The following is a 15255-nucleotide window of genomic DNA, read 5'->3' on the forward strand; positions in this document are numbered from 1 at the left end:
TCCTGAGAAACGGGGTGCACAACAACCCCATGATGCAGGTACCCCAGCCGCAACCATAGCCAGAGGGAGACCAGGGTGGACTTGACCAAGATCATCGAGAGCTAGACTCTGTGACCAAAAGAGAAATCATGTTATAAGAAGGGGTCAGGGGTCATCCTGTGGCTTCTTCAGTGGAAGGGATAGGACATGGAAGACAGGCATATATCCACCCAGCAAGGCCACACTCCAAGATCCATAAAGTCCCAGGTGTGATGGAAGGCGGCAGTTACCTTACCCTCCCCTGCACACACTTCCACTCAGAGGCACCCCATCACACCCCAGAGAGCCGCTGTTTATCCAGGGTAGAGGTGGACTTGAATGCTCTCCCCAGCTGACCCTTGTAGGTGGTGGTTTAATCCTGAAAAGAGGAAAGAGGGGTCTGTTTAGTGAGGTGGTGGAGAGAGAGAGATACTGTGTGACTCTGGATAAACTCCTAACCCTTTCTGAGCTCCCTTGAGCGATAGGAGCCCTGCTTTGCCTGTGCCTTCTCTGGGTAAGGATTTCTGCATGTTTTCCAAGCCTGGGTTTCAGATGGTATTTATAGAAATTCTAAGCAGAGGGGGAAGACTAAAGGGCCCAGAAAGGCTGCGGAGTGGAGCTGATAGCGTAACCGGGAGCCCCCATAGCTCCCTCAGCAAAATCGTCTTTTTTACTCCTATCGAACCTCAAACTCCTGAGTCTCGCCTCCAGCCTGTTGGCCTGGGAACACCAGGCAGGATCCCCAAGGTTCTCTGCACACCTGGAGAATCTGAGGCCAGAAGTGGTCCTTCCCCTGGTCCTGTAGCCTGGCCCTGAGGTGTAGAGCTCCGGTCACCCCTACCTAGCAGGTGGCTGTCCTCTTCCGAGCCTCCCAGGCCTCGCCTCTAAAGCTCCGCCCAGCTGCCACTGGGCTGCAGTCAAAGAGCAACATTGCCATCTTGTGGCCGAAGATGGCACTTCATCTCGAGGTGGCGCAGGCTCTCGCCCGGGGAACCAAGAAAGCTAGGGGCGGGGGCTCCCAAAATAGAAGACCATCTAACTTAAATAATAGGAACCAAGAATGCGCTAAGAGTCGGATATTTCAAGACCTCCGTTACAAGATGGAGAGAAGGGACTCTCTTTTCTGAGGTGTTCAAAGCCTCAGATTCCTGATCCTCTCGCCTCCTCCACCTCCAGAGTTCTGGAATGTCAGCCTTGCACCTACAGGTGTATGCAGTGCTCTGGATCAAATCCAGGGCTTTGTACATGTTAGACCGGCACTCTACCCACTGAGCCACATCCCCAGCCTCCGTCCTGGTTTTCTTCTACAGAGCTCTTATTACCACTCTGGTTCTCTGCTTGGAAATGCCACCTTCTTCTATCCATCCCCAATAACTGGGGACCTGGTTAGACCATGTACCAGGAGGCATGACACAGGGAACCCCCAGCAACTATCTAAGGAAAGGAGGGAGGGAGGGAGGGAGGGAGGGAGGGAGGGAGGGAGGGAGAGAGGGAAGAATGGAAGGAAATCAGGGTTGGACAGCAGCTTGGCGAGGTGGCAGAAGCCCCCATAAGCCTGTGAATTGAGCCCAGAGGGAGGCAAAGCAAGGTAGCTCAACAGGAAAAGGTGCTAGCCCCATGTGCCTGACTTCAATCCTAGGAATCCACACTGGAAGAAGAGAACTGACTGCCACACACGGGCCATGGTACATATCAACCATCCCCACCCCCAATTCATAGTCATTCACAATAGTAGCTTTTTTTAAAAAACCGAGACAGTGTCTCACTGTGTAGTCCTAGCAAGCCTGGAACGCACTATGTAGACCAGACTGAACTCAAACTCACAGAGATCCATCTGCCTCTGCCTCCCATATGCTGGAGTTAAAGGTGTGGGCCACCACATAGAGAAATATATTATATATAAGAAAGTGAGAAGGGATTGGAGTTCATGTAAAGGCCACATAAAAGAGTAATGTGCCCGTACACACAAAGACCTGGCTAGTGTGGGTGAGGTGCTTAAGCGGGAAATGTCTTGCAGCCCTTCCACTGCTCAGCAGCAGGGCAGGAGTTGGTCAGGGGTCTGGAGAGATGGCTCGGAAGTTGAGAACAGTGCTGTCCTTCCAAAGGACCCAGGTTGGATTCCTATTCAACCATCTGTAACCCAGTTCTAGGGGCTCTAATGCCCTCTACTGGTCTCTATGGGTACTACACATGTGGTGCACAAACATGCAGACAAAACGCTCAAATACATAAAATACTGACTCTGAAATAATAACTTAAAAGAGTCAGCAGTGAAGGCACCCCTGGTTGGGACTTGGGAACAGTTTTAAGATGGACCAGAAAAAGACTGAGGTCGGTAGTCATGAGCAAAGCCAGAGCATGCACACACACTCAAGGTGGCAAGATCCACAGAGCCTCACATTGCCCACCGGGACCACCGAGATGGGTTCACTTCAGCAGCCTCTCCGACAGCTGCAGCACTCAGCAGTTCTTGCCTCGGCCATCCAAATCTAAATAAATGGCAGGAAGAGTAAAGGTCTTGACTGAAGGAGAGGCAAAGGTCCTATTTGATACCTTGTTGCGAGAGGGTGTGACGGGAAGGAGTCTGGTAACCACAAAAGACGGTGCCTACCACCAGCTACAGGTGGCAGAAAGAAAGACAGATCCTGACATCCTTAGCCACTGTGTCGTCTGCAGCAGAGCTGAACCCACACAGACATCTTCTGAGACAATGCACGGCTGTTTGGGTAGGCAGCCATGCTTTGCAGCCTAAAGCAACCTGGATGATAGACACAGGTTCAGGGCAGTCCTGAACAGACAGTCAGTTGTGAGTACTTAGCACCCAGCAGAACAACTCAGGGCTTACCACAAAAGGTAGAAGAAAACACACACACACATGGGTGCACACACAAAGTACTCCTTCTGTTAGGCTGACTTTCCAGAGGGTTAAGTGGCTTTCCAAATCACGTGTTCCCAACAGAGACTCAAGACACAAACACTGAGAAAGCAACACCCTGGGCCCACATTGGAGAGTCTTGGCGTGCACTCATCCCTTTTCCCCGCACTCTGTATCCACACCCCCACCCAGTGAGGGCATCACAAGACAGCATTTGCTGTGGAATAATCCTTCTGTACACTGTGAAGATTTGATGCTCTCATTGTTGATAAAAAGCTGATTGGCCAATAGCTGGGCAGGATTTTCAGTCAGGGCAGAAAGAATGCTGGGAGGGAGAAGGGCAGAGTCTAGGGAGTCAGAGACAACATGAGACTCAGAGCAAGCAGGATGGGAAGTACGTCCATGAGGTAGAGAGCCCCAGGGCAGCACATGGATTAATAGAAATGGGTTAATTTAAGTTATGAGAGCTAGTTGAAAACAAGCCTAAGCTATTGGTCAAGGACTTATGATTAATACTAAACTCTTGTGTGTGGTTATTTGGGGAGCGACTGATGAGACAGGAGAGTCCACCTACAAGTATCATGTCCCCCTTTCTTCTCGCGGAGTTCTCTATTCTATTCAGAGCATCTCACATGCCATGTAAGAGTTTCATCTCTGTGACTGTGATGATTTAAAAGATGCATGGGGCTCTACCCTTAGAGCAGTTCTTGTTCAGTTTAACCAGTTTCCCTGAGGCAAAAGAGGGGCCACCTGCAGCGTTCACTGGGGGGGAAAGGCAATAGTTTGGGACTTGAGTATGGCTCAGTAGTGTGTGTTCCATTCCCAGCATTGCAGAGGGAGAGAGGGAGGGGAAAGAAGAAAGGAAACGGGGCAGAGAGATGGCTCAGTGGGCAGAAGCATTGCTGTGCAGCCATGAAGCATTGAGTCTGAATCTCCGGCATCAGTGTAAGAAGTCAGATGTGGCCACAGATGTCTGTAACCTTCAGATTGTGGGACAGAGACAGCTAGATAGCGTAGCCCAAAACAGGGAGCTTCCTATTTATGGGAGACCCTGTCTCAAGGCAGTAAGGAAAGTGACTGAGGACAGTTGATGTCCTGCTTCAGCCCCTCTGTATGCAAATGCAGGTGGACACACACACACACAAACACACACTCACATGTGTGCACACACACAGGAAAGAAGGAAGAAAGACAGAGGGAGGAAAGGAAAGTCTTGTCTTAGCTGTTTTACTTGTGCATGGTCATTCCTCAGGGGGTATCTGTGGGTGGTTAGTCCTCACAGTGTATCTTTGGGTGACCAGGCCTCAGGGTACAGCTTCAAATCCACACTGTGGTGCAAAGCATCTAAATAACTCAGGGGTTCCTCAATACGAACCTATAAAGATGTGCACATTCAAATTCCCACCCATTAGTGATGGTGGCCAGCAGCCTCTTCACTACTTCATAACTCCAGACCCAGCTTCTCTGCTTCCTTTAAGTTCTGGTTGTGAGTCTTAGCCTTTAACAGGGACTTACATCCCCAGCTCCTTCACTAAAGATTCCCACAGTGGATATTAACTTATTATCCACTCCAAATCTGTTAAGTATCAAGATATTTACAATGAAATCTGCACATTTTGGGAGATTACTAACAGCTGCAATGTCATTTATTTTTTCATTTTTAATATTTATTTATGTGTATGAGTGTATGACTATGCACTACATGTGTGCAGTACCCACAAAAGGCCAGAAGGGGGCATCAAATCCCCTGGAGCTAAGCTTACAGACTGTTACATGGTTCTTAACCTCTGAGCCATCTCACTACTGCCACGATGGCTGTTGCTATTATCTTGGTACTGAAGGTCTACCCAAAACCCGGAATGCACTAAGCACATGCTCTAAGCACCTCGCCAGCCCTTCTCACAATGTTTGAATTCAGATCCTTTGGAGAAACCCAGCATCCTTCTGTTTGCACATGGGGACAGGAGCCTTGGGGCACAATGAGCTTCTCCCATCTGCATGCCCTTTCTCTTGATCACATCTGCCTATAGCATTTTAAGTCGTTTTTATCCATGATAAATTCTATTTATTCTCTCTTCTTTATTCAGGAGCGCTTCCTGTGGGATTGAAGAGGGTATTTAGTGTCGCACCGGGATTCATGCTAATTAGCTTCTAGGATGTGAGGAGCCCACATCCCTGTGGTGAGTCAGGAAGCAATCCTTTAGCCCGGAACAAGGTGGGGGGACCTTGGGATTATCTGTGGAAGGAAGGAAAGTGCTGGACACCTGTGGTCTCACGTGATCTTCTGAGAGAACCCAGCTGTAAGCAAATGGTTCATCTCATCACTACATTTAGCCCACAGGGCTCAGCAATGTCATATTCATAACGGCAAGCCCCTGAGTAAGTAAGGACTCAGGGCTTGCAGTCTGTGACATCAGGTCCAGCTGGTGCCATGACTCAGGATCCCCAAGGTTCACGTGAAGGTTCTTCTCAGCAGTAGAAGAGCAGGAACTATTGGCAAGAAGTAAGGTCGTGGTGATGATGAAAATGACCCAAAAGCCTCCTTGGGGATGTCTGGGCTAAGAGCAGAGCCTCTGAACACAAATAAATCACTCTTGTTGTTGTTGTTGTTGTTGTTGTTGTTGTTTGAGACAGGGTTTCTGTGTGTAGCCCTGACTGTCCTGGCGGACTGTCCTCTACAGACCAGGCTGACCTCGAACTCACAGAGATCCGCCTGCCTCTGCCTCCCAAGCGCTGGGATTAAAGGCATGCGCCGCCACTGCCTGGCTAATAAATCACTGTTGATGCTGATGATGAACCCTATTGCAAGTGGCCATTTAGGTTGTACTTTGCCTTAAAATAGGTTAAGATGTTGGGGTGTGTGGTGATTATACTCCCTAGTTGACAGCTGTTAAATCTTCCCTCCTGCTCAGGTTTTTTTTTTTAAAGATTTGTGTGTGTGTGCATATACATACACACACGCGCACGCACACACATACATACACACATGTGCACACATGAGTGTACTAACCATACAAGTCAGAAGGGGCATCTGATCCCCTGCAGCTGGAGCTACAAGCAGTTGTGATCCATCTGACATGGGTGCTGGAAACCAAACTGGTCCTCTGTAAGCGTAGTAAGGCTTCATGCTGAGCCCTCTCTCCAGTCCCTCCTCGCCCACTTTTAGGATTCGCTCTGAGTAGAACTGGTTGGGCTAGGCACACAAAGAGGAGAGAGTGGGCGTGCTTATGTTGTGACCACGGTGGCAGAGGTGCTGGCAGCCACACCAACAGCAGTGGCAGGAGGGGAGCTGATGAGTTCCAGGCAGTATCTGGGGCAGATGCAAGGAGGAACAGAGGTGACTGCAGAAACAAAGCCAGCCGGAGGAAGTAAAGAGAAAACACGTTAAGGAGAGTATAGGCCAAAGACGGAAGGCATGAGTAGACTGGTTAGATCCAGACTGCTGCCAATATTCAAGGGTCAAGGGTCTCAACATGCTAAAGCAGGAGAGCTGAGACACTATCACTGCCCCAGCACCTGAGAAACACCCAGGAGCTGTAGCAAAAGTAGGCACACTGCCTTCTGCTGCTGCCGCCACTGCTGCTACTGCCGCTGCTGCTGCAGCTAATGGAAACTGGAAATTATAGCAATGGCCAAGTACCGGGCCCACTGCTAGTAAGAGCACAGAGCAATGAGCCTCCAATATGAGCACTGGTAGCTGTGTGTCTGGCTTAAGCCTAGATCAGCGAGTCCGCAGATCACTCATTGAGCTACAAGCCTTTGGTCTCTAGCCCAGGCCCTGGGTCTTGGGCACTCTAGGGCACTGGAAGAATGTCTCCTCGCATACCCTCAATTCCCTACTGAGGTAGAGCAGAGGGACCCACCAGCTGACTGGTGACAGCAAACCTATCATTGGATGGTCACTGTGCCCAGGGGTGGACTATAATTGGCCTGCTCTGGACCTGGGAGGATCCAATTCCGTCAAGACTATACCCAAGCCTAACACCTTCACCCTAGACCCCCAGCTGCCCCAAGTTCTCATGGGTAAGAGTCGGAGAGAGGCAGAAACGCTGCTCGGGTGACAGCAGTCACAGCCCAGGATGTCAGGCACTCAGAGCGTCATTGTGGAATTTTCTAGTAAGCTCTTCCAGGAGAAAACATGGGCATGGACGTTCACATCTGGCAGAGGGTCCCCAAATAGCTGATCAGCTAAAAAAAAAACAACAACAACAAAAAAAAAAACGCCAATTCGGTCTTGCTCTCTACAGTACATTCCAAGGCAAAAAGCCACTTACCCCTGCCCCATTATATGGAGTGCTTTACCCCATTTAGCAATGGAGGAAACTGAGGCTTGATTTGCCCCACAGCAACCCAATGGTATACAGGTGGAGTTTGAACAGAGAGCTGGAAAACCTCAGGCTCAGCCAGGTGGTAATGAAACACACCTTTAAGCCCAGCATTCAGGAGGCAGAGGCAGGCAGGCCTCTGTGAGTTCAAGGTCAGCTTGGTCTACAGAGCGAGTTCCAGGATAGCTAGGGCTACACAGAGAAATGAAGAAGAAGGAAGAGAAAGAGAAGGCAGACTCCTCAAGCTCTCCCTCAGGGCCTGACCACACTTGGCCCTCTGTCAACCCCTGACCATCCCAAGCTCTCTCTCTCTCAGTCCCTGACAACCCCCAGGGTCCCTCTAAATTTTAGTGGTCTTCCTCTATCTCAAGAAAATTTTGGCTTAATTGCTTTAGGCTGGATTTTCTTTCTTTCTTTTTAAATGTTTTTAAAATAATTATTTATTTTATTGTATTGGTGTTTCACCTACACATATGTCTGTGTAAAGATGTCAGATCCCCTGGAACTAGAGTTACAAACAGTTGTGAGCTGCCATGTGGGCGCTGGGAATTGAACTCAGGTCCCCCAAAAAAACAGTCAGATGTTCTTAACAACTGAGCCATCTCTCCAGTCCAGTTTTTCTAAGGCAAGCTGGAACTCCTGGTCCTCCTACTTCAGCCTCCCACGTGCTGGCGTGAGAGGTGTGATCCCACGCCCATCTTGAACAAGCACACAGTTTCATACATGAGAACTTTATCTATCATTTCTACCCCATCCTTTTCCTTCTCCAACTCTACCTGCGTCCCAGCTGCTCTTCATGCCCATCGGGAAAGAGCTTTGCCCAGGAGCCCTGTGGGCTCTGAGGACCGACAGTGGCTGTGACCACTCTCAGGGCCCTTTATCAGTGGGGAGGTCACTCAGTCAAGACATGACAGCATCACTCAATGGAGGCCACTGTTGGGGAGAGTCCCTGGTTAGCTCCTGCAGTATGTTTGAGAGCTGTGTGACATCTGTCAGTGAGTACAGTATGCTGGGATATCCAGGGCACAGTGACGCCTGACTCACCCAAAGGTAAATTCTTACCATTGACACCTGCCCCACCACCTTAGGGCTCTGCACGTCCACTGTTTTGATGCCTGGCCACAAGGTGAGAAAGCATTGGCACTCCCCTTAGAAAGAAGCATAATGGAGTTTTGTAGCACATGGCCGCTTTCCTATCCAGGCCTGCCATCTGTGTCGGCTTACACAAATTTGCAAGGTCATTCCCACTGGGCAGTGCTCAAGGCACGGCCTTGAACCTACAGGTGTAGGGACAAAGAGGAAGAAGGGGCCTCGCAATAGAGCAAGATCTCTAAGTGACATTGTAATGGTGTCTGAACATGTCAGCAACAGCCAGCAAAGCTGCCTAACAAACATCCCAGCTAGGCGGCTTTAAGAACACCTTATTTGTGTTTCTACACCTGCCATCTAGTAAAGGGTCAGCTGCCCTAGGCTGGTAGCAGCCAGGCATTCCTGGAAGCTGTGAGGACTCCGGGATTCAAGCATCTACTGTCCAGCATAGCATAACAAACCTGGGGGGCGGGGGCAGGTCTGGGCACAACAGATATTCCCAGACTACCTGCCTCCTGTCCACGACTAATTAGCCAAAGAGTGTCAAGTAGCCAAGCACTGTGAGAAACAGAGTGAGACAGACTCTCACCCTCAGAAAGAGGAGCCGCAATGGTGGCCGCAAACAGCACCTCTTGCAAGCAACTACCATAGCTGTGTTCAGCCAGGAACGCTTTTATTACTTCTCAGTTTTTAAGCTACATTTGTTGTGTATGTGTGTGTGCGTGTGTGAGTGTGCATGCTCGTCACTGCACAGGGCACAGGGCAACTTGCTAAAGTCTGCTTCCTCTTTCTACGTGTAGGCCCCAGGGACTGAACCCAGGTCATCGGCCTTGTCAGCAGGCACTTTTACCTGCTGGGTCCTCTTACCAGAATCTACGGATCTTTATTCTGAATGGCCAGGTGGAATTAAATCTCATTTAGTATAGAACAAAGGAGAAGCGATATTTGAAGAAAACACCCATTTTTGTCACCAAGGCCAGTGATACTGGCTGCCCCCACCACCTCCCTCTCTACTCCCAAGATGTAACACCAATTGAAATGTTTCTATAACCAGATATAAAAGAAACCCACTGAGGGTGGGCCTGGCAGAAAGAGGGTTTACTCTCGGCGTGAGCAGGCTCAGCAAAAGCCAGGACTCAAGCCTTGCAGGACATAGAGTTCCAGCCTTATGCCGGGAGCAACTCCATTGAGTGACTTCCTCAAAGGGGTGTTTGATCCAGACTCAGAGGCGTCTAGATCACATGGCTCAGTGCACAGTGTCCTTTGCTCTCTTCCACTCTGGCTCTTGCCTTCTCCCCCTCTTGTGATTGGCAGGACAAACCTCACCTCCCACATCAGCATGTGGGCCGTTTCTACGCCAGGGCCAGGGCAGTGGCTGGGATGCAGCCAGGGAGAGTATCTCCAGGTCTCCAGGGCCTCTTGGACCACAGCAGGAGACTCATCTCCCTGCAGCAGCCAAGCCTGATTCCCCGAGCTCTCAACAGAACTCCCAGAAGGGAAAGAGAGGCTGTAAACACCAAATATAACCACTTGAGGAGCCGGTGCAGACAGCGCTGCAGACAGTGAGTTACATAAGAGCCACTGAGATTCTGAAGAAGCCATGAGGCTCAGCGCAGGCCGTCTTCCCGAAACACTCAGCCGCTCTCCACTCACTCCTTGGCCTCTTGTTCTGCCCCAGGGACCCGCCAGGCATCACAGTGAAGTCCTTAGGCATGGTGAGGCTGGCACCCTGGGCAGGAGACAGGTGGCCACATAGATGAGGAAGTCATAAGAAGAAAATTAGGTTAGAGAAGTCAAGAGTAAATGGGGGCATCTTTAGAGTGGGAGGGGGCAGCTTAAGCGAGGGTAGGGACTGAAAAGGACATCAGCATGTGTCTTAACAGAGAGCAAGGAAAGGAGCCTCACAGGCTGGGGGCAGCCTGCCAGGGCAGAGACAGAATGTGCAAAGACCCTGTGGTAGGACTGTGTGGGCACCAGAGACCCATTGGAGATGCACAGCCGAACTCTGTAGACCCTGGGTTGAGGAACTGCTCCCAGAGGCCCCTCATCCTCAGGGCTGGGACAGGATGGAAACCAGGTGGAAACCAGGAGAGCGGCTCCAGTGACCCCTCAGAAGACCAAGACCCTGGGCTATCACCGGGTGCCCCAGCTCACATCTGGAATCCCAACACTTGGGAGGTTGAGGCCTGGGGAAAGTTGCGGGTAGGAAAGACCGAGACCCTCGCCCCCAAATCAAAACAAAAATAACAACTCCAGATACTTTCTGGAGCCGCAGTGGGAAGGACTCAGGGTGAGGGACAGTGCCTGTTAAGGGCTTGGAGGACAGAGGGGACAATGGGACCAAGACCTCCAGGTCAAGATGCAGCCCAGTGGATAGTAAGTGAGAAACGGCACCTACACCCCAGTCTTGGTCCCAGAAGTCCCCACACCCTTTGCACCGATTGTCCCCTCTGCCTAGAGCACCCTTCCTTCGTGGAACATGTGGCTGGCCCCTTCCCAGCCTTCAGGTTTCCCTGGCCGACCACCCAGCTGTTTCTCTACCATCGGTCGGTGTTTGATTCTCCTCCTGCATTCTTTGGTCTGTGGTCAGCCTCACATATAAAAGGCTTATAAGCTACACACCACAGGAACTGCCCTGCTGGTTATCTCCTGGTCCTAGAGGGGTCCTGGCACCGGCAGATACTCAACAAAACAGAAAGATTGGAAAATTCCTCTGATAGACTGCTGGATATTTTTGATTTCTTCCACAGAGAAGTGGGGAGGAGAGGAAAATGGAATAATTCATAGAAAAATTAAAATCTGAAGACAAAGTGGGGCATACATTTGCATAAAGACTAGCTTCCAATTTTTAATGTCGCCCACCTCCACAGGGAAGGTGGCAGCCACCCAGGCAGGGCCGGAAGTGGCTCAGCCAGCCATGTGCGTGTCACAGGGGTGTCAGACCCCTCCCAAGGCGCCCTCAACCATCCCGAAGCAGTCTCGATGTTTGCCATGTCATTTATGCACAGCTGAGTTCAACCTTGAACACCTTTCCCGCTCCCTCCTCCTCAAGCATCCAGGGTAGGAAAACTAAATTGTCCATTATCCTAGACTCCCTGCAGATCCACTTCTGCACCAGAGGTTATCTGGGGACCCCCAAGGTGGCAGCCACCTGACCATGCCTCATCTCGTCTTGCTTTAAGCAAACCCTCCATGACTAGAACCACAGTGGTCTTGCAATCCTGGGAAGGCCAAGAGACTCAAAAGAGATAGATACCCACTGGATCCTCAGTGGGTGGAGTACTTGCCTACCAAACACGGATCCCAAATTCTGTCCCCAGTGTCACAGAAAACTAAATATAGAGGCAGGAGGATCAGGAGTCCACCGTCGCCTCAGCTACATAGAAGCCAGCCTACGTAGCCTACCTACATGAGACCCATCTCAAACACACACAGCTAACCATGGCCTGACTCCTTCAAAGCTTGTGTGTCCAGGCAGCCAAAATCATGAGTCTCTACTGATTAATGAGGGGGATCCGACAGGACATTATCCTAACAAGGATCTCATTTCTGGCTGCACTAGTCGGTCCTACCCCAGCCTGTATGATGAGAGCCAAGCCCGGAACTGTTGTGTGGTTCCACCTCAGAGAAGACTGGCTAAAAATAAACCTGGGGTCTGAAGACAGAACATTGACTGTCACTTTGACAGAGTGGCTGACAGAGCCACCATGAACAGTAGCCATCCATCACAGACCTCTGCCTTCCATGTGGGGAGCTGAGACGCCAGGATGGAAGAGGACAGGTGGGTGGGAAAAGATGGGAATGGTTGCCTAACCAGAAATCCCAGCTCAGAATTCCAATGCCCATGGTAGCCCAGCTCCCTGTCAGTCCCCAGACTGCTGCCATGAAATCAGTCAAGCAAAGGTGCTGACCCCCAAATTCAATTTGCAAGATTAACCACGCAGGAAAGCAGGCCTAATAGAACTGACATACATACACTGAGTTCCTGCTGAGTCAGAATAAAAGCAATGAATTACAGGATAATTTGCAACAACCTGGATTCCCACAAAGGTGAGGGAGGCACAGTGGGTAATTTGGTTCGTGGTTAAGGGCATTGGCTGCTCTTGCAGAGGACCCAAGTTCAGTTCCCAGCACTCATGTGGTGGCTTCCAACCATCCAATACCAAGGGATCGGATGCCCTCTTCTGGCCTCTGTAGGCACTGCATGCATGTGGTGCACATACATATACATAGGTAAGCATTCACACACATAAAAATACGTCTCTGTTTAAAATGGGCTGGGGGCTGGAGAGATGGCTTAGCGGTTGGGAGCATTGCCTGCTCTTCCAGAGGTCCTGAGTTCAATTCCCAGCAACCATATGGTGGCTCACAACCATCTGTAATGAGGTCTGGTGCCCACTTCTGGCCTGCAGGCATACATGAACATAGAATATTGTATATATGATAAATAAATATTTTAAAAAAGAGGGAGGATACAAAAGAATAAGTAAATAAAATAAAATGGGTTGACATTTAATTCAGAGACACAGCACTAGCCTAGCACATGAGGCCCCAAGTTCCATCCCCATACCATCAAAATAAATAAAGCAGAAAAGGGAAACAAAAAAAAGAGACCCAGACACATCTGTGGTAGAAATCACACAGGAAGACTGACTCGAAGCCCCCACCTCAACAGTGCCCCATCCTCCTCTGGGAACCTGGGAGGACATATGTGGCACATGAGGTCGGGAATTGGATGCTTAGCAGCAGATGGTAAAGGGGAGAGAACTAGAGGCCACAGGGACGGCCAGGGTCATGGGGGTGCGACAAATGGGGGCTCAGGCCCACCAAGGCAGAGAGGCACTGGCCAAGAGAGGAAACACCCCTAATAACAGGAAGGGGGCTCTTCCAGAACCCCAAGGAACTCTGTGCACATTGATGGGACCACCTCAGGCTCTGACCTCTGAACTGGAGCCACTGGTGGCTTCAAGCCTGATACAATGACCCATGGAAAACTGCAAAAGGTCCTCTCAGTGCTCAGGTCCCCAAGCTCCCCAGCAGCACAGCCAGTGGGCTCAGGCAGCTTGACCTCCCAGGAAAGCCATAGTTCTGCTGACGGGCACATGAAGCCAGGCCTCCATCACTTACCTCTTCCCGTGAGGTACCCTCCTGGTCTCTGAAGGCTTGGTGGGAACAAGCCAGGGATGCCACCCGCCAACAGGTAAGACAGCCACACCAGGGATGACAGGGCACAGTACACAGAGGGGCTGTGTGCTCCTGCATCCTGGAGACCAGTACTGCTACCCGCTCTCTGTGGCAGGAAGGTTACATGGGCTGATTTGGGGTCTGTGGCTACTGGGCATAATCCAGAGAGACTCGGGTGATAAAACTGGACTGTGATGGACACCCAGTCAGCCCTGGGTGGCAGGGAGGCATGAGATACTGATCTAACATAGACCAGGTCCATTGCTAAACACCAGGAGCACAGGAAACACCATCATACAACGGTGCTAAGTCATATGACTCCACGGTGCAGCAGTGAGCTGACACCGGTACAGTCAGCTACACAAGGGTGTCAATCACCTCAGAGAAGCACAAGTATACTGCGCATGTACAGGTGTGCATGGCACAAGTTTATTCCATAAAATTCTTCATAGCACTTCTCCCTTATAGACTTAAAATCCAGGATATTTCCATAGGTTTTATAGTGTGCTCAGTTTAAAAAAAAATACAAAATGATCAGCAGGATTTGTGACATACTCCACACACTAGATGAGAAGCACCGTCGAGTCCTGACGACCAAAGCCTGAGACTCCGTTTACAAGTGCAGAGGACAGTCACAACACAAGAGCCTAGGAACTACTAGGAGGGAGCCGGAGGCCATTTCCCTGAGGCCAGGCAGCTCCATCCCCGAAGGACTCTGGGATCCTAGGACGCATGTAAGTGGTGGCACAGATGCCACCCAGGAAGATTTGACCTGTTCCAACACTGTGTTAAGACGCAGAGAGGGGCGAGAACCCTGCAGCAGAGGGGACTGGCCACAGCAGAGAGCTCGTGGCTGGAGTGTCGCTCACAATTCCCTAGAATGGTGTTCTGGCCATGGCAGACAGTACATGAGCCGTCAGCCCAGGGGTCCCAACAGCCATCTGTGAGATGACAGGCATGCTGGGCCAGATGCCCTGGCTTCAGTCAGCTCTGGAGAGGACAGAATGGCTGAGGGAGCCAGGCCAGTGAAGGACGGGGAGTATAAGTGTGATTTCACCTTCATAGAGCAAGATGGGACAGTGGACTCATGAGGCTGAAGGCCACATCGCTCCTCCGGTATGCTGTTATCAAACGCCATCAGCTCCGCACCTGCAAGGCTGTGTGCCGACCTACAGCAGCAGGGCTGAGACGAGCCTCAATGTACCCTCCTGGTCTCTGAAGGCCAGGCACATCCTGGAGCATGGGAGACCTGGTCCCCACCAATGAGTTCGAAACAGGAATGCTATTTCCGAGCCCGCGGAATGTGCAGTGCCCAGGGCCATTTGGAGCAGCCGCTGTCTCTGGAGTGACCCTAAGTTCCATCACATGCACGGCTGGACGGTGTGGGAGCCATTGACTCAGAAGTCCTGCAGCTCAGGGATGTTCCGGTAAAAGTCCAGGGTCTCAGGGTTGGAGAAGGCACCTCGGTGCTCCACGGCCCTTCCAGCCATCACCTGCTTCACAGCCACCTCCACCTTCTTGCCGTTGAGTGTGTACTGTGGGGAAAAGACAGAGGACAAACAGAAGTGCTTAAACCAGAGGTGACACAGTGCAGCCTCGCCTCGGGTTTCTACCGACATTCTCTTCCAGAAAGACCCATAAAACCAGACACACAGTGGCTTCGAACCTGCAGACACCTTGAGGGGACCTGCTGGGAAGGACATCACAGGCAGTGCTGACACCATCCATGGAACCTGTCATGTGATCTCATGCCTGTGCCAAAAC

The 15255-nt window shown here is 50.8% G+C and overlaps 1 protein-coding gene across 2 annotated transcripts in view; it reads right to left on the minus strand.

The window, feature by feature from the left end:
* Positions 1–13898: 13898 nt before the first annotated feature.
* Positions 13899–15255, minus strand: part of Aacs (acetoacetyl-CoA synthetase) — a 40848-nt gene continuing 39491 nt past the window's right edge. The window contains exon 18 of one of the 2 annotated variants that reach the window (XM_075978146.1): positions 13899–15026. In XM_075978146.1, the coding sequence (XP_075834261.1) occupies positions 14889–15026 (138 nt within the window). In that variant the 3' untranslated portion in view covers positions 13899–14888. The remainder of the gene's footprint in view (positions 15027–15255) is intronic. The other variant, XM_075978156.1, reaches the window with a different exon arrangement.

Source organism: Microtus pennsylvanicus, chromosome 1 (assembly GCF_037038515.1).
Source record: "Microtus pennsylvanicus isolate mMicPen1 chromosome 1, mMicPen1.hap1, whole genome shotgun sequence".
Taxonomy (NCBI): Eukaryota; Metazoa; Chordata; class Mammalia; order Rodentia; family Cricetidae; genus Microtus; species Microtus pennsylvanicus.